The following is a 22,467-nucleotide window of genomic DNA, read 5'->3' on the forward strand; positions in this document are numbered from 1 at the left end:
TTTTTTTTAGTTTTTAGTTTGTTAATGTTGTGAAGACTCCTTGTAAAGTGTGCCTTTTTATAGATATTGTTAGCTTCGGGTGGAAACGCAGAGCTGGAGTCGTATTTCCAAATCCAAGAAAGTGGTCGCGGAACCACTTTTTCGGCATAACACTCCTGAAGGAACTTGATTTTACTTTTGGCAGTCCTGGATTTGATATAGAATTTCTCATAATTTCGAAAAAGTGGTCCCGCGATCACTTTCTTGGATTTGGAAATACGACTCCAGCTGACTGGAGATGACTATTAGGATATAGTCGAAACGTTGAAATAAACTACTATCTCGAAGTTTCATTTTCGGACTTTTTCGTTATAATTGTGGGATTCTCTCTAAGTGTTTAATTGAGTTACTTAAGAAACTAAAGAAATTGAACATTAATTTTCATGAAAATCAAAAATCGAATTTGGAGAACGAAACGACCGACCGACCGGGTGTGTATTCAATAGCACTTTCTCATTACATGAAATTCTACGGTACAAAATAATTCGTGAAAAGAAATTCATTTTTAAGAATCTTATCTTATAGAATCGTAATTATAGATCTTCGGCTAACCAATACGCGTCGAAAGAAAAGGAAAAAATGATCCCTGAAATTCTCCTGCTGTCTACGATTAATATGTTCATAGATTATAAAGAGACAATTCTAACCAACCTACAACAGCACATACGTGTTCAATTATACCACCATTATCAGAATATCAATTAAGACTGATCAGATATTTCAGTCAATCAATTCATAGCACATTACATTATTTGTGGCACCTAGGGTACAACGGTTAAAATAAGTTATCAATTTATACACGGCCCTCGAAACGTATTTCGACGGTCGTGTTTGTTTGTATCGTTTTTTTCCCTTTCCGTAAGTCTCTCTTCGGCACCAAAGTATTACGATAATATTAATACAGTAAAACCCGCTTAATTCGGATCATTACGATGAAATTCATCCAGTTTACGACAGGCTCCCTACAGATCAATCATTCCTGCGGGATATACAGGAATATATGTATATATTTTCCATTTAGAAGTTTTAAAGGAATCAAGGAGTCGTAGGGACCTTGTATGAGAAATCTGTAAGTAACATCATACTGTTCATTAAATGTGTACAGTACATTAAGCGGACAGTTGGATTAGATGGACATCCGAATTACATCGCGTCAACACGGATATAGTGTTCTATCAATCGTAACCAATGTCTATATTTTAAGCGCTTTTATTTCATTTCCATTCAGCTGATTTATCAAAGGTCTATTGCAGTATATAAATAGACTGATTTCCGTTGAGATAGATTTCTGTTTTTTAGACTTATCTTTTAGGGCCTATTCATGGCGAATAGAATATTCATAGAAATAAAACTGTAAGTTCATTCTTTTTTTCATCTTATTCTTTGTGTCCTGGGAGAATATGGCGGCTTCAAAGGATTCCTTTCATAATCTAAATCTATGACGTGATAAGATTTTTGATTGTGGTAACGCATTTGCTGATTATTTTATCACCTATATATTACATGCTACCGTAGTGATTATCTTAGTTGTGAATAGACCGTGGTTTATCTGAACTGATGAGTTTAAAAGGTCTTTCTTTAATTAAAAATTTCTTTCTTAATTTGTGTGTGAATAATCTACAGTTGTGTCGGAAACATTTCTCAATACTGTAATTACATACGTAAAAAACAGAGCGTCGATCCTACGGACAAAACCGAAAATTGATATGTAAATCAACACTTTTTGACCATTCTACGCGCGAATTGTGGAAATGACTTAGGCCCTTCGTTAGATCTCAATAATTTTGTTCTGCATCAAATTTTTGAACTGAATTCATGTTGGTACTGAGTGAAGACGTTACTGAACAAGACGTATTGAGGAAGGACCAAATCCAAAGATCAAACCAGTATTAGTAGTACCAACGAAAAAATGTTACCTCTGAACCGAATGTTAGCGTCGACAGTGGACAATTATATCGATATTCTTTAATGCTTTTTTCTGCATCGCGGTAACTGGATCTCACACCGTAGTAACTGGAGCTATGATGCTTCTCGATATAACTATCGAAGACATCACCGAGATTTAACCGAAATCGATTAGATATTCATCACGTCCAACGATTCCTGAAAATCCGTGTATTCGCCACAAAAAAAATAGTGTAATTTTCTAAACACTAATGCTTATGACGAGGAAGAGCTTCGAGAATGAAGTCAATCAAAGTCCCGAACTCGGGAACACCGACATTATAGTCATAATATAATGTTAGAATTTCTGGCCATCCATACAAAAATAACCCGTTGCCCATCACTGATGCTGGTGTATATAGAATTTCTTGTTTGTAATGTAATAAATGTTACGACTCCACATTGTTTAATCGCCCTCAATAGATTCATACTATAATCCATGTGTCAATGGTAAAGCCTCGGACACACTGGGCGATTTCGTCGGCCGATTTCGTCGCGTGTCTGAGGCTTAACCTTGGTTCTTCTCCCCGCACCTCTCTGGTCAATATCGCCTATAGTTATGTGTGCAATAGTGTATATTAAGATTCTTTCCGTTGTATAATGATTAATATTTTGTATTTCTGGTAATTCCGCGATTTTAGTGGAAAAGCGAAAACTCGGATTTAGTAATAAATTTCTAAATTTCGTCATTTCAACTTTTCGGCTTTCTGTGGGATTAACTAATGCTTATGATCTTAAAAAAGTAAATCTACGCACTGCATCCACGAAACTCGTAGGGAGTTTTTCGCATTATCTCAGAAATAGATCATTTTCTGCACCACTTTCTCTTATTTCTGCACACGCATTGCTCTCCCATCTTCTGAACATTTAATTATGATTTTTGGAAGATAGAAGCCTTTCTATTTGACGTGAGGCTTAATTTGTGGCGAACAGCAATTCCATCTGATCCGTGATTGGTCAAATGGAGAACTCTGACAGAGAACCAGGCAGAAGTGATCGCATTCGCGCGCATTTTACTTCGGGAACGCAGTGGAATCAGTTCAAGACGGTAAGAAATTATATTTGTGTCTTCCGTTTCGCAATCATAGTATTCTGCTTATGAATGATAACAACATCTATTCAATCATCGAAGTAGACAAGATGAACCAAAAACTAAAATTTCACTTCTCAATCATTACTTTAATCCGTCGTGGATATTTATGGGGATGTAAATCGTAGATCTCTCAAAACAGCCTTACGCGTAATCTATATTAGATCTCTCAAAACAGCCTTACGCGTAATCTATATTAGTGTTAATGCCTATGATTTATTTTACGTAGATTGTTACAGACGTGATACACGAAGATTGTTTTGGAATATTATTTCGTCACTGCCGTGTGAAGATATATCTGTTTGGTCACTCTCTTGGCGTTGACGAGTCTGGGCACCCCTCAAATCAGTGATACAGAAATGACTATAACGATGCATTGGTAAATTCGAAAAACGACACAGTTTTCCAGCGAATTTCTACTGCAGCTAATTAACTGAATTTTATGACGGTAGCATCATACCCGATTGGAAATACAAACAGTGGGAACGGCAGCAATAGGCCTCATTAGACAACCCATTATAACTAAACCTCCGGAGAATCGAAGTGTTAACTTTGAACTAAATCTACAGAGGAGCGCCATGGATCTCAACGAAACCTCTCAAATCAACGAAACTTGTCCACAATACAATTTTGTGTACGTAACTGTTACTGGTTTGGAATATTACGCGCCACCAGTAATTGTCATTGTCGGCTTATTCGGCAACATCCTGACATTTCTCGCCATGGTGAAAGGAAGCAATCGAAAAAAATCCACATGTTTCTATATGGCATCGCTGGCTATAGCTGATAGTTTTGTGCTTTTCCTTTACTTGATGTTGTGGATGCTGACTTATTTCACCGCTAATCTGTTCAATGAATGGGTTTGTAAAATACGCAAGTATCTAATCATGGTGGGGTTTCGAGTTTCGTCGTGGATAATTGTTGTAATGTCAGTGGAGCGGGCCTTGGTAACTGTTTACCCGTTAAAGGCCTGTAGATGGTGCACATTGAAAACTGCCATGATATCTGTAAGCGTCACAGTAATTCTAATGCTGGTAACCAATATACAATACATCTACATATCGGGTTTGACGTATCTACCAAATGTAAACAAATGGCAATGTATCTTCCCGTATGTGAACGAATTTTGGTCACAAGTGATAAACGTCACTGGTCTGCTCTCAGGGACAATATTACCTTTTACGGGGGTCCTAGTCAGCAATGCTATGATTATTTACGGAATTCGCGCGGTACGAAAAGATTTGGGAAACCAGCGGAACTGGTCACAGGAAGCGAGACTTACTAGGTCATTGTTATTAGTGTCCTTCACCTTCTTATTTCTCGTTTCTCCTTTCCGTTTTCTTATCATCATAAAAGATGAACTTAGCTTGGCCAAATGTTCCAATGAATCGGCGATCCTGGTGGTCGTATCTGCAATTACCAGGTGCCTACTATACATAAATAACGCTATTAATTTCATTCTGTACTGTATCGCCGGCGGAAACAGCTTTCGCCGAAGCATCTTCGACATTTTGACTTGCAACGAATTTCGTAGCAAGAAATCTGTTAGCAGTTCGAATTCAGAAAGACCATCCTGCTCACATAAGGACGCGTATAGACTAAGCGATAGAATTAACTACATGTAAATGCATATATTTTCATTCATCTAATGTACATTAGTGAAAATACTGATTGAACCGCGGTAGTCCAATTTCGGACATTAACATGTACAATTGTACCTGCATTTTCAAAGAGGCCACCATTCGTTACTGAGTAAAGATGCATCCTATTGTAACACATTTGAATGGCTCAATGTTTGTTATCGTAAATAAATGAATAATTACTAAGATAGTAATAGAAAAAGCGCCACAAAATATGATTTCATGCGATAGAATATGTTGAAATGAAACCACGACGTTTTAATCGTTTGCTGTTGTATTCGTCATTAGAGACGGTATTTTTTTCACCATTCTTTGATCATAACATGTCACTTTTTTGTTATTCAGACATCATCCTGTGTATGCACTCCTGGTCTCGTTGTATTTCCGTTCATTTTCAAACAGAAAATAATTAATTGAAAGAAAAAATAGTGTCCTTTCTGTTTATCAGACGCAAAGCAAATACATGTTGCTAAAATGTGGTTGTTTCCATAATCTGTTCATCAATAGGTAACACGAACTTAAATGAACATTATGAGCTAGCGTGAGAAGCGCTAGTGTTGAATAAACAGTAAATTGACGATTGTCTTATTTGCGGAAGAGACGTGCGATATGGGAAATTGCTTTGATACGCAGACTATACCCGCGGGAACAAGTGGTTGATATTCTAATCGAAAATACTCAGATCGAAACATGTCCCAGACTTTTGGCTGCTATACACGAGCCTTTTTTATATTTTTGACCCTAACGCTAAACAAGATAGCCTACATCTCACATGAAAATAATTATTTATGGTGGGAATATTCTTATAGCTGCTCATTTCCTCTGCGGCAATGATTGCACGAAATACATAACAGATTGATTCGAAATCCATGTTAACGGTTTCCAATTTGTGCAGATGTTTGCATAAAATGTGTGAATATATTCGTGGTATGGAAAATGTTGTAAAATAAAATATCGTTTCAACGAAAAAAAATAAAATATTCATTTGTGTGTGGCTATCTTTCTGTCGCAGCAGTTTTTATCCATGAATTTCCGATATCAAAAATTACTCCATATCGATGACTTTCGCCAGGATTTCGTACGCTACATCTTTCGGGTTCATTTTCCGAAAGCTAATTCTGTCGTGATTGTTCATCCGACCGAACCACGCTTCGGACAATTCTGATAAAAATGCACTACCTTATGTACCCGTTTGTATGCATTTGAATGAGGTTTTCTCGTGATCCGTTTAGATTACTGTAGTTGTGAATCACATACACTTAGTTAGTTCCACACTTAAGTTCCGTACTCACGTCGTACTACAATTAATTTGTGCTATCTAAAAAACTATATATAAGAATTATAGAAGAAAGCCGCTTATGGCTTGGAGTCCTTGTGGTAGAAATTAAAGATATTTCCGTATATCGTATTATCTCTTCATACCCGCCAGGTTTATAACGATAAACAAGACAAGATTAGCTTCATCGGTATTTGCTCATGTTTGCAAACATCAGCCTAACGATTTCATTTGAAATGTTGAAACACACGATTTTCGCAATCCAAAAAAAAAGAACTCGTATTTTCATACAGATATTTTTATTGACAGGTAGAATGTTGCGTATATAGCCACGAATAAAAGCATTTGGAGCATAGGATAGCCATAAACACAGACGAAACTTAACCACAGTGTATTATGGACTGAAAATACCATTTTCTAAATAGATCGTTAAATGAATTTACTTACAGTAATTGCAGTTATTTCAACTCACAAAAATGAACAAAACATTCGTTCATGAAAACTCTGACGCTGCCAGGAAATTAACCACCCTTGATTTTTGTGTGTACTGCTTAAACGGGTCTATACGTACGCTGGCGTTATATATTGATTACAGAAATGTCCTTGCATTTGTGAAGCTTTAATCTAATGGATATCTATGCAGGAATTGCTCATTGATTATTAAAACCGATAGATACCGGAATGTCATAGCATTAATTGAAATGGTGACCAAAATTGCGACCACGCAAATATTTTGAGTAATAGATATGTGATAAATGTACTGTGTACGATAGTTTCTAAGGTTTGCTACTGGCCAGACAAGACTTCGGTTTGCACACCTTATTCGGGCCAAATATATCTTCTTTCTTACCGCACGTATCCGGCCTACCGCATTGATGGCACTGGTTCGGATTATCGACCCCGCATTGACAGCCGTGGTTCAGACAGCAAGCGCAGTCATTACGGCTAGGGTCGTGGTCGCATTCGCACCCAGTAAATGAACGTGTCCAAGGGTCTTTTTGTAGGAACTTCGGTTTGATGTTCACTGGAAAATTGGAATCAAAATAGAATCAGATTACATTTAACAACCGACTACGTAAAACATTATCCAGTGTTTTGACGAAGAGTAAAATAGCAACGCAAACAATTCAATCTGTATGAATCATGTGAATACTAATTGAAATGAATGTATTTAGGATGTTTTTGATTTAAAAACTGTGTTAGTCTAGAAATTACGTTTTCCGCAGTTGCTAGCGTAACCACATTGGACGCATTGGTGTTTGAAGGTTTTCTGACATTGACAGCCACCAGATTCGCAGCACGCGCAGTCTTTTGACTTTCTGTCAAAATAACATCGACAACCAGACGGTTTTTTCGTCCACGCGTCCTTCAATATGCCTAAAAGTGTGACAACAACAACAACAACAATGAAGCCACTTATAAATGACGTGTTGCGGACGAAGCCTTAATCTAACGCTAATTGGATAACAATTATGGAAGTCCAACGTGAATGGAAGTATCACATGTTAAACATAATTAACCGTTATACTACTTACCCTTGATATAAACAGGATCGTTTGGTTCTGAAATGACAAACAGATTTTTTTCAGATTCTAAACGAAATCTACTCAGAAATTCCTCTATTTGCACTCATGCGTTCGTTCGATTGCAATCTCATTGCTATCTAGTAATGAAACCGGGACATACATATTTTCGAAAACTATATTTCTGATTTGAAACATCAAAATACATTCTTCAGAGAGGCTAATCAAAAATATCATTTTCAAGAAGATTTTATCATTTAAGAATAATTGACTGTAGAACAAGTCCACGAATGAGTTCACAATTTCATATGCGAAAATATTGCTCATACGTTTTGAGCATGCTTTATGACAAAAACTACGTTTACCTCTGAAACCGTAAAGTTCAATACGCAATCCTACTCTATTGTTTTCTTTGAGCACGGCTATCTTAATGAATCGGGTTTCGACCGGTTTTCCATAGTATTTATGGAGGCAAGTAATCTTCCACTTATTTCTCTGGTCATTTCCTTTGAATTTCTAATGAATGGAAGGAAGATGATGGTCAGCTTAATATTAGTTATGCTTGGCGGACGACATTTCCTGAAGACCACCACACTTCGGTGCATTCACCATTCAATACTACCTTGTCTTTGCCGGATTTCTTGTCTTTTAATGCGGTCCACGTTTTCCCATCATCGCTGATGAAGATCTTATATCTAACAACCCAATAATCTTTCACCGAATGGCCAACCGTACCTACGCCATGTATGGCGATTGTCTTTCCAAGGTCGACCTTGAAAAAGGAAGCGATAAAGCTTTTTATGTTATAAATGTCAAATGACTAATCAATAGACACTTTACAATGTCTTTATTTTGAATATGATAAACCCTATAAAATATTCAAAGGATATTTCATAAACAAACCTTTATCCACTTCTGTGTATCTGTCGATTTCGGAATCCATCCCGATCCACTTAGAGGTCGAGCTTTGTTTGCCTCATTACCTTCAGTTTCAGAGGAAGCAGTAATTGCGTTATCCTCAATGATTCCCGATTCTATACCAAGTGGAGATGGTTTTGGTGCTGGTAATACGTAAGGCTTCGCGATGAAATATCTATTATTATCATCGTCAACTTAAGAAATGAAAGAATAATAAAATGAAAATAAGATAAAAACCCACTATCTGCAGATTAAAAGAATTTAAAAACAAGAATTTATTTATTCAATCTTAAATATATAGAATACACGACGTTTCGATCTCACCCAAGAGATAAAAAAATTAAATAAAATTAAATTCAGTATTTAGGTATGATGTGTGTTAATAAGTTAGATAGACTTACTTGGAATGACAGCCGGGGGACCGGTCGGTTTTGCAGGTTCTGTGGGTTTTGTAGGTTCAGGACCAATTGTAGTTTCCTCTTGTCCAAAGGGTGTAGATTTCGGATTGGGTCCTTCCGAAACTGTAGGGGTTTCTTCTGAAGCAGGGGATGTTTCTCCTGGCCTAGTGGTAGGTTCTGTAGCACCTGCTGAGGTTTCTCCTGGCCCAGTGGTAGGTTCTGTAGCACCTGCTGATGTTTCTCCTGGCCCAGTGGTAGGTTCTGTAACACCTGCTGATGTTTCTCCTGGCCCAGTGGTAGGTTCTGTAACACCTGCTGATGTTTCTCCTGGCCCAGTGGTAGGCTCTGTAGCACCTGCTGAGGTTTCTCCTGGCCCAGTGGTAGGTTCTGTAGCACCCGCTGATGTTTCTCCTGGCCCAGTGGTAGGTTCTGTAGCACCTGCTGAGGTTTCGCCTGGCCCAGTGGTAGGTTCTGTAGCACCTGCTGATGTTTCTCCTGGCCCAGTGGTAGGTTCTGTAACACCTGCTGATGTTTCTCCTGGCCCAGTGGTAGGTTCTGTAACACCTGCTGAGGTTTCTCCTGGTCCAGTGGTAGGTTCTGTAGCACCTGCTGAGGTTTCTCCTGGCCCAGTGGTAGGTTCTGTAACACCTGCTGAGGTTTCTCCTGGCCCAGTGGTAGGTTCTGTAACACCTGCTGATGTTTCTCCTGGCCCAGTGGTAGGTTCTGTAGGAGCTGCCGAGGTTTCTTCAGGTCCAGTTGTAGGTTCTGTTGGACCCGGAGTCTCCTCCGGAACTGTTGGGTTTTCTGCGGTGCCTTTGCTAGGTTGAGTTGTTGCCTGCGGCTCTTGCGTTGTTAATATTGGAGAAGCTGGTACTGGATCGGGTTCCTCAGTGGTCGTGGTCATAGCAGGAGGAGATGCAACTGTCGTTACAGGTTCTGTAACAGGATAGACATCATAAAAGCTAGCTTTTAGTAATAGTGTCCATCAATATAAGAACAATACGAACATGGCAGATAGAATCATTCAAGAAAGTAATAACTGTCAATCTTCAAAAGGAAAATGCAAGTGCAACTAATGATCCTTGTGTAACTTATCTACATCAAATTGATGATAACATCTTATTGCAATAGGAAGATTTTACCTTGACATCCAGTGACGTCGTTGTATTTGATTTTTTTTCTCTTACATGAGCAAATCGCCTTATCTTTAGTAACAGTACATTTTGCATTAGTCAAACATCGTTTAAGCTCACACGGGTCTTTTCCTGGAAGTACAAAGCGGAAGTCTGCCTTTTAAGTTGAAAGTGAATGGAAGCCTTACCACGGCAAGCATAAAATGCGGTCAATATAAGCAGAATATCCGACAGATTTCTATGAAAAACATAAATGTTTGTAAGACCTCATCAGAATTATCTCAAACAATCAGTGATAGGGAGAGAAAGACAACGTACGCGCTTCACATTTCTTTCTGCCATCTCCTTTAAATCCTGCTTTACAAGAACATTTAGGAGCCCCATTTTTCAATTTGCATTTTGCGTTTGGATGACAGCCGCCAAGCACTTTAGATTTAAACACGGGTCCTTTAGCAGTTTTCTCGCATTTTTCCTTCTTCTTGCAATCTTTACTAAACCGAACTTTACCGATCTGAAAAAATAATATTTCAATATCGAGATAAATTCGAAATTCATGTCCACATCATTTTCGTTCGATATTACGATTTTCTCCTTACTCCAAATCGGTTGCCGTCATCGTCTACACAGCTGTCTTTGTCACAGTCGGACAGTTTGATACATCTGTTGTCACTCCAGACACCGTTGCAGAAACATCCTTCTTTATCGTGTCGAGCACAGTTTTCCTGCGGTTCGGGATCCTGACACGTAGATCGGCACCCGTGCACGCGAGGTTTGTAAGTCGTTCCTTTCGGACACTTGTACGCTAATAACAAAATTTTAATACACGAAAATTGAAGACGACAAATTGACCTCTATTTACGTAAAGATTAAGGCACGCGTAGATACGTACGACAGAGTTTTTTCGTTCTCCATTCGGGATAGAACCCGATTTCATTGCAAGCCGCCGCCGTACTGGCTAACGCAGCACAGATCTGTTCTTTCTTGGCTTTATTGTCGTCCGCAAACGCGCAGACATCGTATTTACAATCGTGAAGGAGATCGGCGATAACATTCTTTGCCAATCGTCCACTTGCAATGCATTCTCCGAATGGCCCCTTCGGGTTTATGATCTGTCCACAATGGTCGTTTTGCAGCACAGTTTTCTCCATCTTGGCCGAACATTTTATATCTGGATCTTCTGCTTTACAGCTGAAATTATCGGTTGGATTAGACAACTGAATGTTCGATCAAAAACATTGTCATATACCATGAATTTCAACATTCCGAGATGTTCATTACTTGGTACTTGGTTTATCTGAATCGTCGACTACGGTAAAACTATTTCCAAGTTTTGAGTTTCGGCTTTTCTCGGAACGGACATCTTGACCATCCTTCGTGACGTAATCATTCTTTTTAATTCCATCGCAGGAGCCACAAATACCTGATGTACGTAATTCGAAAATGCTTAGAACTGATCTTTACGTGACGATGAAACTTCTTGGCATTAAAAATGTTTTCCGAAATTCATACCTGTCATTTGGTTTTTGTATGTCGGTGGTACTTCGAAAATTCCGTGAGATTTGCCGTCAAAACTCACCCGAATTCCACAAGCTTCCGACTCAACCAACATGAATTTACCATCCATATCAACTGTTACTCCAGCGATCTGGTAATAAGGCAATTCCACCCGTACACCGTCGACCTAAGTTCACGAACAATAATCTCGTTTAGATCATCAACCATATGGATTGGCAGTTGCTTCCATATTTACCACATGCCTCAATTTCATTGCAAGAAACCAAAAGCTTTTACGAATCTACTCACAAATACTTTGCCACCAAACATAAGCCTGAATCGATGACCTCGGAAGTCAAAATCTACCAGTCGTAAGAATGAGACCTTCTTTTTCTTTTTGCCATTTCGTCGTTCTTGTTTTCCTTCGATATTGAAAGCACACGGGTCTTTTTTGGTTGTAGATCGAGACAACGTGTACTTGCAAACACCCATGAAATCTATTTTCTGTTTGTCGTAAGTCTTGTAATGTGTATCGCCGCGACCCTGACAGACACATGCCGCTAAAAGTAAAGCAAAATCATCTTATCATTCGCTATGTCGTGTCATATTAAAGTTTCAGTCCTCACTCTTTCACTTACGTGCGCATCCCTCTTTTCCATCTCCAAAGAATCCCTGCTTGCATTTGCATACACCATCAACGCATTTGGAATTAGCGGCACAATCGGCATGCGTATCACAATCTATATCAAAATGAACAATTTTTAATGAAGGGTTTTGGGCCCTCTCTAATATAGTTGATGAATGGAAAACAACCATCCGAATTGGCAAAACTTACCTCCTTGGCGACATACTCGACAAGTGTATCCACACACCGCTTGGATGTCGGCTTTATTGCAATTCCCTTTTCTTTTCTGTTTTCTACAAAATCCTTTCTTTTCCTCGTCAAAGCATCCTGCAATGCGATTAACATATGCATATGATGTAAAACCTTTTAGTCGATGTTTGAAACAAGCAAGAATCTTTAATCATTATTTCGAGTCGAGGAGACGTACCGTCACAGGCGTTGCAGGTTTTGCGGCAACGTCTAGCATATATCTGTTTGTTACACAGTCTTTTTCTCTTAACTCGACGGCAATATTTGGATTTCTTCCTATCTTTACAATCTGTATAATCGTAAATATTTCTGTAGTTATTACAAATTCTTACCGAAGTCATAATCTCAGTATTCTTACGCCGGGACGAGGCGGGCCTTATTAACAGTAGCAAGGCCTATACCTATGCCTGCCTTTACACCCTGCAACGTTCTATAGAGACTTTATATAGGAGATCATCTCGCCCGAAGAAAAAATCAAGAATACAGCAACTCTCAGGCCCTCGATCTCTGCCAATGGATTGCTTTCTTCCTGAGTATAGCCGCTATAAATACCGGTTGAAAAACTGGGAGCTGATTTAAAAAAAGCTAACGTCAGTATGATGCTTACCAGTACATGTATTTCCATCGCCAGTAAACCCACTTTTACAGATACACTTTCTGCGTCCACGTTTCAGCGCACATTTAGCATTAGCGTGACACCCTTTTGTAGTTTCTTTAGAAATTGTCGGAGTTCCTACCGGGTTGATACAAGTGTACTTCTTCTTGCAATCTTTCGACATCCAGAAGGCGTTGACCTAAAGACGTTAATGAGACGATTCTCAAAATTCAAAATGTCTTATTGCTTTCGTAAAAGCATGAATACGTGAAAAATCTCACAATAAATCCTGAAGAAAATTTCTGTTGTATGTAATCATTCATATTGAGCAACGTTTTAACTTCATTCATCGGGCATACTGTTACTGTATACAGTATGCCCGATGATGGCAATTAGAATGAAGCTCAAAAAGCGTTGCTTAATATATTCACTTACAACAGAATTATCGTCATTTTTTCTGTGAGATTTTTCACGTATTCTTCTTACACGGGAAATTGTGTATCATCGTCTAATTGTTTGTTGCAACGTCCTTTTCAGAATGCCCCCATTCAGATGCTCTTTCCACATTTACCTGTCTGTAACGATCTTTTTCGTCAATGCATCCGCATTTACTGGTCGGGACACATTTATCACCGCTGAGGATGAATCCACTATTACACTCGCATCCTTCGCGCTCCCCCTCCGCACAGTTATCAGGAGCGTCTGGATCCGCACAAGATGCCGGACAAGCTGTCATTCTCGCCTCGTAATGAGAATTCGGTGAACATTTGATCGCTGTAAATCATAGACGACAGTTAGAAATAAGCAAAAATGAACAAATATTTTTGAATATGCAAAAATCACATTCTGTCATCTCACTTTGGACCGGGACACATCGGTGTTTAGGGAAACTCACCGCAGAATTTCTCCGTTCTGAAGTCAGTATCAATGTTGGCGTTAGACAAACACACATCGGATAAACTGCTCAACATGTTGCACAGGTAAACCTCTTTACGGGCATCGTCTCGAACAAACGCGCACATGTCATAAACACAACTTTCGAATATTTCATCTACGGACACTTTTCCGGAAGCCACGCAAGCCCCAAATGGTCCGTTCTTATCTTTCAGCATGCCGCAGTGCTTTTTGCTTTTAATTAGCTCCTTTTCGGCGGCCGAACATTCAGGTGCACTTACTGGCGTGACACACCTAGAAAAATGATACATATTTCAAAACGGCACTTTTTTGATAATCAATACGTATACACTGCCGCAGAAAGTTCCATCGGACTATTTGAATAGGTTTTTACGTATCATTCTCGTGAACTCACTTTTTAGTTGGTTTATCTGAATCATCCTTAACGCTGTAACTATCACCGACTAATGAATATCTATTCTTATTTTGGCTGACGTCCTTTCCGGCTTTGGTTCTATAATCGTTCGGTTTGCCATCACAATCACCACAAATACCTGATTAATCAATAGATATAGATAAACGAAAAACAAGAGGCATGGAGAGAGGTATGGGTGTAGTCATTTTTGCAACAAGACTGTTTGCGTTTTTCTGGAATATAGGTTTCAGGTGCTAGCTGCGATCACACGGAGACGATTTGGCCCGGACCAGACCCAAGTTAAATTTGGTCAGCGCTTCATTAGAGAGCATGACCACACTTAACCACTTATCCATTACTAAAAAGCGATGAAAGCGATGCTGTGGCAAGTCAGGTGAATCACTTACATTTACAAGGGGTGATTTTAACGAACTGTATTTGCCTTACCTGTTAGTTTACCCGCGAACTGTCTTGGAACATCGACACTGACAGCGTGTACACCGTCGTATGAAACTCGTATTCCGCAATCTTCAACTTCCATCAGAACGTAATTTCCCGCTTTCGTAACAGCTAAATTCGCAATGTCCGTTACCGGTAAATTCCTCGATTCTCCATTCACCTTCAGACAAGATATTTTCAAAAAAATGTTAAAAATCTGATATGATAGCTCTTCATCATATAAGCAGAATGCAGAGCTTAACTAAGTTGATTTCTACGCATTAACAAAATGTTGAATGGAGATTCATCTGCTAAATAAAGAAATCTAAAACCGTAATATGAAAAATCTCTTGTTTTTTAATTTCAATCGTTGAATTTCACTCACATAAACATCTCCGCCTTTAATGACTCGAATGACGTTCCCGGCGAACTTGAAATCGACCATTCTGATGAATGAAACCCGTTTATTTTTTCCTCTCCTCTCCAGCTTCACTTCGACGTCAAACGTGCACGGGTCGTTGTCAGGTGTTTGAAATTTGGCTAGCGTGTATTTGCAGATACCCTGATAGTGAAGTATTTGACCATCAAATGTTCTAAAGTGAGGATCGCCTCTTGCTTGGCATTGACACGATTCTAGATAGTATCAATAAGAAATTAAGCGTTATTAAGTGGTCACTTAAGATGATAAACAGTAATGGTGTAAAGTATTTAAGTTACTTTGCCATTAAATAAGAAAGTGTCCAATCAAAATAAATAATCATTTTTGTTTTATTTCCAGACAAACATGGGAATGCATATATTTTCAAAATGGCTTCTTGGCCTTTATGTAGATGAAGGTAATCTAAAGCTGTTACTGATCTACCTACCGATTTACCACGAGAGTCAATGATAGTAAAATAGGTTGAGGACATCATCTGGCGTTCGTGGTGTAAAGGTTAGCATCGTTGCCTTCCAAGCAATGGATCCGGGTTCGATTCCCGGCGAACGCACAAGTTACTTTTGGTTTTTTTAAGATTTCAATTAATGTATATAAATCACATCTTACTTGAACAGGATTTGATTCCGTCACCACCGAATCCACGCTTGCATTTACACTCTCCACGTGAGCAGACAGCATTCTTTGCGCAGTCCGAGTTTCGATTGCAACCTTTTGAGAAAAAGAAATTGTTTTTTGTTCTTTATAAAACAAATTTATTCGCAATTCAGTATCATACGTTGTAAAGAAGGATGTAGTACATGTATAGAACGACTATAAGAGAAGCGTCAATTAAGAGAGATTCTTCAAGTAACTGTAGCTTAGAATATTTAGAAATATAGGATATATTTCTAGATATCACGACAGTGTTGAGATATTCACCAGTACGACATCCGCGACATGTATATCCGCATTTGTCTTTGTTTGCCGCGCACTGACCACGTTTGCGGATTTTACGACAATGGCTCGTTCCTAACTGATCCGAACAATCTGAAAATGGAAACAATAGGAATTAGATATGAAAGCCGTTTTTTCTATCGCCTTTTCGAAAGATGATCGACAGCACGTACCGTCACAAGCCCCGCATGTATTGCGGCAGAGCTTACGAATGTTTTTACGCTTGCAAGCGCCTTGACGTTTCCTTTTTTGACAAACGGCAGATTTGGACTTATCTTTGCACTTTCCTTTCGGTCCTATTACGACAATCAAAATATTACACTAGTAAGATTTCAACTACCCGTTTAGCATCGTACAATCTTGGAGTGATTACTCCAAGGTACAATCGACAAATGGAACGTACGGCATTCATTGAATCCGCTTAAGACGAACGCCTTTTTACACACGCAAGCCGGTTTTCCGTCTCTATCGATGCCGCATTGGGCATTTTTATTGCAACCTTTGAACTTCGTTTCGACGATGGATGGAACTTTCTTGTCGCCTTTAGATTTACAGTGGAACTGTTTCGTGCAATCGTCGTTCAGCCAGCGAGAATTTTTCTACAAACGAAATGGATTGAAAAGAAAAATAAGGAAGTATTGATTTTCAAATCTACTCCGACATCATTTCTATATGTTTTGCGAGCTATAAGTTATTTTGAAAATTTTAAACCTCTGAATTTATATTGATACATTAGAATTAAGTGAAGCGAATTGCAACCTCGTGGTATTTCTCATCTTCATCCAGACATCCACAGTCTCTAGCGCGGATACACTTCCCAGCTTTATTCAAGACGAAGCCGTTTTTGCATCTGCATCCCTCTGATGCTGGTTTTTCGCAGTATTCTGATGCATCTGGATCTTCACAAGTGTTCGGACAAGCCGACGCTTTATAATCGTAGACAGAGTTTTGATCGTTGCATGGATACGCTGAAAAATAAGGTATATTGAGTAAAATGTGATATGAAAATTGATCTAGATTTGAATCATTTGATATATGTTATGGAATTTTGATATATGTTATGGAATTTTGATATATGTTGTGGAATTTTGATGACATGGCGTTCTAACGGTTCGTAGACTAGGATTTTCATAGAATGATCAGGGGATTAAAACAAGCTGTGCGACAATGACAAAGAGAAAATGTCTACAAAATTCAAACACATGTCCGATTCATATATCGGCGTTCGTGGTGTAAAGGTTAGCATCGTTGCCTTCCAAGCAATGGATCCGGGTTCGATTCCCGGCGAACGCACGATTTTTTGAAAAGAATTTTTCACTTCTTACGGCAGAAATTAGGACGTCTCCAGTCGATCAAAGTTGTATCATCGTTATTGTAACAAGTCTCCACTAAATTGGAGAAATGACCGCAAACGATTTCTTTCACTGCCTCGGAGTTATCACGGTAAGCGCAGACGTCCATTTTACATGCGGTGAAAAGATCTTTCTCGTTCAACTGAAACAAAAGTGATATACTCGTTAAATATACAGAATATTGATTTCAAGATCAGATGTATCTAACATACTTACGTTTTGAGTTCGAATGCAATTTTTGAACGGGCCTTTAACACGGTTGAATTGACCGCAATATTTCGTGCTTTTCACCAGATTCTCCCATTTTCCAGGGCAGCTTATATCCACATCTTCAGCAGCCACTTCACATCTACGTTTGATACAAACCCATCGAATATTGTGTGCAACAGTTGACAGAAAGGGAAGAAGCTACGTATAGTTACTCACTTGGTAGTTGGTCTATCCGAATCGTCCGTTACTCTGTAGCTGTTTCCGATCAGTGAGTATCTGTTCTTACTCTTAGAGACGTCTTGACCGTCTTTAGTTTTGAAGTCGTCCTTTTTGCCGTTACAGTCACCGCAAAGTCCTAATGCAAACAATGGTGTAAAACTACGTAAGCATTTTTATATGACCCAAGTTGATGACTTATTAACACCTACGAAAACTGACCTGTCAGTTTATTTCTGTATGTTCCTGGCACGACCACTTTGATAATAGATATCCCGTTCCACATTAATCGTATTCCACATGCAGTCGACGCCAACACTACATAATTTCCACTGCGATAGATATAGGTTTTCGGGACGCCCTTATACGGCACTTCAACCTCGTTACCATTTACCTGTAGCGATAGAATAAGCAATTAAAAAAATTCTGTGATATTTCAGTCTCATTTTCAAGTGATTTATAGTTTGACCGGTAGAATGACATTTTCTCTTCTCGGTTTTAGAAGTAGATAAACAATTATTTATATGTAGAATCTTTATTCTTCAAACGTTTCGAGATCAAACTAAATCTCATCATCAGGGAAACGATAATCGTTTATAGTTATGACTTACGTAAACTTTCTTTCTTTGATGCAGACGAATTCGGACACCCTGGAAATCGACGTCGACCAATCTGGTGAATGCAACTTTGGTTTTGCCACGTCGGTGTTCGTTCTTCACTTCGATATTGAGGGCGCAGTTGTCGTTTGCAATGAGGGTCTTCACCAACGTGTATTTACATGTGCCCATGAAGTGTATCAATTGCTGATCGAATGTGCGATAATGAGGGTCACCGCTAGCTGAACACTGGCACGATTCTTAAAAAGAACGTAGCGCACTTAATTTCTGGGGACCCAAAATTATAAGATTGATCCCAAATGAGAAAGTACGTATGTTCTTGAGGGTCTATTAGTTTCAGCCATGAAATAATATTCATCGCTGTTTGAATGTTAGTCTGACAAAGAGTTCGATGTTCCAACAATTCCCCTAACGATTCCTCTGACAAGCTGTTGTATTGATCGTGCACTGTTTTTTTTAAATGTGTTCCTAAGTCATTAGAACAATTCAGAGCTCAACACATTTTCATTCACATTTGCGATTTATCATCGAAAATTTACTGAAAGATCGATTTCCATAACGGTGACATCGCTTGGTAAAGAACACATACTTGCGCAGGTTTTTTTCCCATCGCCATGGAATCCCCGTCGACATTGACATTTCCCTCGAATACACCGAGCCTTCTTGTGGCAGTCGTTATTTCGGAAACACTCTATCAAATGAGAAAGAATCCGTGTAAAAACAAATAGGCTCGATATGATTGATGTAATAACTAGTATAAAAACACCATCGTCGCCGCCTTCCGAACATAAGATAGATACGTATTTTCAAGCGTAAATTCATAAAGCATATTATATTCGTACCAACTTTTCGACATATTCCACACGTCCAGCCACAGTTCTTCTTTGCCCAAGATTGTTTACATTGATTCTTCAGTCTTTTCTTTCGACAGGTCTTCGAGTGACCCTCATCGAAACATTCTACAAAATAGCGAACATTCAGTTTCTATCTTTATAAAACCTGGCTGACATCACGAAAAATCTTCAGACCGTGTACCTTTACATGCACCGCATGTTTTAGTGCAGTATCGTTTGGCATATTTCTTCTTACATTTTCCAAGTTTCTTCCATCGATCACAGAATCGCTGTTTCTTTCGATCCTGGCATCCCTTTTCCTGAATGAGAAGAATAAGCGAAACTTTGCATTTATAACCGAACCGATTGTGAAGATACCGTTTCCCCTATTAAATAGCATATCGCAATATTACCTCTTTTCCTTTCGGTTCCTCTGTAAGAAATAAAAGTGAGAACGAGTAAGCGAAGTGATTAAGTCTTGAATCAATACGAACAGGTTAGCTCAAATACTAACCTAATGATATACAGTGTTTGCATGTTTTTGCACATTTCGTTTTTCCAATATCTGTATCACATTTGTTTTCCTTCTTTAACTGTTTACACTGACGGTGACTGCGCTTATCAGAACATTTCCCGTTGTCGAGGGGTTTTTCATTGCCAGCTAGAATTACAGGCATATATATAATTGATTTACATCAGGGATTACGAGTGTTTTTACATTCCCATATCTGCGCTGACTTACATTTACAATAGCCACACGTTTTTTTACATTTATTTTTTGCACTCGAGGTACTACACTGATTCTTCTTTTTCTTTAAGTTACAGACATTCCGACTATACGCGTCTTTACACACGTCACCGCTGGGTTTCTGATAAAAAGATAGATAGATTTCTGACAGATGTGGTTACTTACACAGATATTCTGTACTAACTCTTAACTCAAGAATACAAAGATATCTGAAAATATATTTACTCCAATACCTCATTTTTCGGTTTCGACGGTTTTTCATTTTTCGGTTTCGACGGATTTTCATTTTTCGGTTTCGACGGTTTTTCATTTTTCGGTTTCGACGGTCTTTCATTTTTCGGTTTCGACGGTTTTTCATTTTTCGGTTTCGACGGTTTTTCATTTTTCGGTTTCGACAGTTTTTCATTTTTCGGTTTCGACGGTTTTTCATTTTTCGGTTTCGACGGTTTTTCATTTTTCGGTTTCGACGGATTTTCATTTTTCGGTTTCGACGGTTTTTCATTTTTCCGTTTCGACGGTTTTTCATTTTTCAGATTCGATGGATTTTCTCCTCCCGCTAAAAATATACACAATTAGATACGTATCAGTTTTTATGATTAGTTATAATGGTAGATATATAATTCACCCTTCATGTACTGATGTAGTTACATACATTTACAATGTCCACACGTTTTTGCACATTTCTTTCTTGCATTTGAGGTACGACATTTATCATTTTTTACCATGTAGTCGCAATAATTCTTCTTTCCCGTGTCTTCACACACGTCACCACCTGACTTTTGAATAAATAATATCATTAACATGAGGCGCATTTGTTCGAAATCGGTTTGTAGGAAAATCGTCTTGCCGACGTCTTTGTTTAGGCGTAAACCTAAACAGTTTGCGTAAACCGAGTAAACCGTTCGGCGAGCGATTTTTATACATCAAACCGACTTTTCCAGTATGGCGGAAGAAGTACATTTTCTCTCAAACTGACTTTTCGTTTTGTCGCATTCGTTTTCACTACGGCTAACCGGTTTGGGACTAAACTGACATAAACCGGTCTCTATAATAAACCGATTTCAAACAAATGCGCCCATGATGTGAATAGTGACAATCAGTATCGAGGCCACGCCATATGATTGACTGCTTTCACTTCTTGCAAGTTACAAGTTACAAGTTACAAGTTAGTTTATTCATCATAATCAAATGACATCATCGCCAATGAGCTATGAATCAGTGCAATGACGTCAACAACGTCCCCAACGCTAAAGTTAATATTCACGTGACGTCACACACGTCATATTGTTACTATTGTCCCTCGTCAAATACCGTGACTAGACGCTTCTGCTAAATGGACATTATGACGTGCTGTGACGTCAAGTGAGTTAGGCGCAGACCCATCACGCAACCCTATTAGGTCACGCGCAAGTCCTATAAAGAAATGGCCTTCAACTCGTTTATATATATTTGAGAATAACACACCAGGCCAAATGATCGTATTCTAATCATGAAATCGAATGAAACACATTTTAATGACTTAAAATTGAAAAATATTGCCTTCAATGTGAATGATAATTTGAATGATGCTTACCTTGCCAGACGCTTTATTTGTTTCTGCATCTATAAAGATAGGTATGAACAGTGCATGCAGTCGTTTTTTAAATTTCTAACGCAATCTCCCGCAACAGCTTCACGACGTAGGTGACATATTGAAAAATATTTCATTTATAAAAATCAAAAATTTTGTCTTTGTTATATTCATTCAAATTGAGCTGAAATTTCCCTAATACGTGGTTGACATAGACAAAAATGACGAGTGACGTTAATGTATTTAAGTCTCAATCTAATTATCCATTTGATACGTTTTTGCATTATTTTTTAGCTAGTTGGATGTTGTTTCACGTCATTCAATGTTCAATGCATCATTACTTACCACCGTTCCCGATGAGAATAGCTATGACAATGATGCCTAGAGCGAAAACCGTCCAAATCCGCATTTTACTGCACTGATTTGAAACGCGAACTGAACAACTTTAATTGCATCGACTGCTTTATATACTTGCCGAAATTCAATAATTTTTCAATAACTTTGGCCCGATATGCGGTAGTTCTATTCATCAAATAGGCAGTTCTCGCCCGCGTTGCAATTGTTTTAGATTTTTTCATGTTATGTACCACTTGTCGATGTCATTAATTCGATGGCGCTTTCAAATATGAATGATACATTTTAAAAATGGCGTATGGATTCTCGATTTAAAAGTCATTTTTGAACACAATTTCCTAAAAACATTGAATTGTTCATCTAAAACTGTCTTATCGATTTGCTGACAGATTTGATTAATCTGTCCATACGTGCAAATATCGGTTTTATGATTTATTTCTGATTTAACTTATTGATCTTATATTAAATCTATAGTTGAAAATGGATGAATTGTCATTTTAGACAATCAAGTGCAGACTATGAAT

General features: G+C 38.4%; 2 protein-coding genes and 2 non-coding genes across 4 annotated transcripts; 3 read left to right on the forward strand and 1 right to left on the reverse strand.

Annotated features, from left to right (window-relative positions):
* The first annotated feature begins 3,651 nt into the window (after positions 1 to 3,651).
* LOC141905381 (cysteinyl leukotriene receptor 1-like) lies at positions 3,652 to 5,130 on the forward strand. Its single transcript, XM_074794225.1, has 2 exons — positions 3,652 to 4,302; positions 5,059 to 5,130. The coding sequence occupies exons 1-2, from the start codon at positions 3,652 to 3,654 to the stop codon at positions 5,128 to 5,130; spliced, it is 723 nt and encodes a 240-aa protein (XP_074650326.1).
* A 1,168-nt stretch (positions 5,131 to 6,298) lies between these two features.
* LOC141905382 (uncharacterized) lies at positions 6,299 to 21,998 on the reverse strand. The gene is made up of 43 exons (XM_074794226.1): positions 21,935 to 21,998; positions 21,593 to 21,621; positions 20,672 to 20,795; positions 20,253 to 20,575; positions 20,014 to 20,140; positions 19,786 to 19,932; positions 19,685 to 19,704; positions 19,474 to 19,591; positions 19,281 to 19,397; positions 19,028 to 19,129; positions 18,433 to 18,677; positions 18,044 to 18,215; positions 17,822 to 17,960; positions 17,612 to 17,744; positions 17,369 to 17,537; positions 16,803 to 17,011; positions 16,447 to 16,642; positions 16,217 to 16,339; positions 16,029 to 16,136; positions 15,717 to 15,818; positions 15,057 to 15,304; positions 14,681 to 14,852; positions 14,234 to 14,372; positions 13,820 to 14,112; positions 13,496 to 13,698; positions 12,937 to 13,123; positions 12,508 to 12,618; positions 12,291 to 12,407; positions 12,094 to 12,195; positions 11,765 to 12,015; positions 11,471 to 11,642; positions 11,240 to 11,381; positions 10,851 to 11,149; positions 10,558 to 10,763; positions 10,280 to 10,472; positions 9,971 to 10,093; positions 8,832 to 9,764; positions 8,416 to 8,624; positions 8,135 to 8,284; positions 7,878 to 8,028; positions 7,525 to 7,551; positions 7,205 to 7,366; positions 6,299 to 7,013 (listed from the first exon to the last, which is right to left on the reverse strand). Exons 1-43 carry the CDS (start codon positions 21,996 to 21,998, stop codon positions 6,766 to 6,768), a joined length of 7,605 nt encoding a protein of 2,534 aa, XP_074650327.1. The 3' UTR covers positions 6,299 to 6,765.
* Trnag-ucc (transfer RNA glycine (anticodon UCC)) lies at positions 15,589 to 15,660 on the forward strand. The gene has a single exon. It is a non-coding gene; the product is annotated as a tRNA-Gly (tRNA).
* Trnag-ucc (transfer RNA glycine (anticodon UCC)) lies at positions 17,265 to 17,336 on the forward strand. The gene has a single exon. It is a non-coding gene; the product is annotated as a tRNA-Gly (tRNA).
* Positions 21,999 to 22,467: the final 469 nt, after the last annotated feature.

The sequence above is a fragment of the Tubulanus polymorphus genome, chromosome 5 (genome assembly GCF_964204645.1).
Source record: "Tubulanus polymorphus chromosome 5, tnTubPoly1.2, whole genome shotgun sequence".
Lineage (NCBI taxonomy): Eukaryota > Metazoa > Nemertea > Palaeonemertea > Tubulaniformes > Tubulanidae > Tubulanus > Tubulanus polymorphus.

What these genes read in the sequence shown, in the direction of transcription:
- LOC141905382 (XM_074794226.1), bottom strand. Translation starts at nt 21,998, where the DNA reads ATGCGGATTTGGACGGTTTTCGCTCTAGGCATCATTGTCATAGCTATT. An exon ending in AACGTGTGGCTATTGTAAAT is followed by an intron (nt 19,933 to 20,013) that starts GTAAGTCAGCGC and finishes CTGTAATTCTAG; the next exon opens with CTGGCAATGAAAAACCCCTC. An exon ending in TACATGCGGGGCTTGTGACG is followed by an intron (nt 16,137 to 16,216) that starts GTACGTGCTGTC and finishes TTCCATTTTCAG; the next exon opens with ATTGTTCGGATCAGTTAGGA.
- LOC141905381 (XM_074794225.1), top strand. Translation starts at nt 3,652, where the DNA reads ATGGATCTCAACGAAACCTCTCAAATCAACGAAACTTGTCCACAATAC. An exon ending in TTATTTACGGAATTCGCGCG is followed by an intron (nt 4,303 to 5,058) that starts GTACGAAAAGAT and finishes TTTGTTATTCAG; the next exon opens with ACATCATCCTGTGTATGCAC.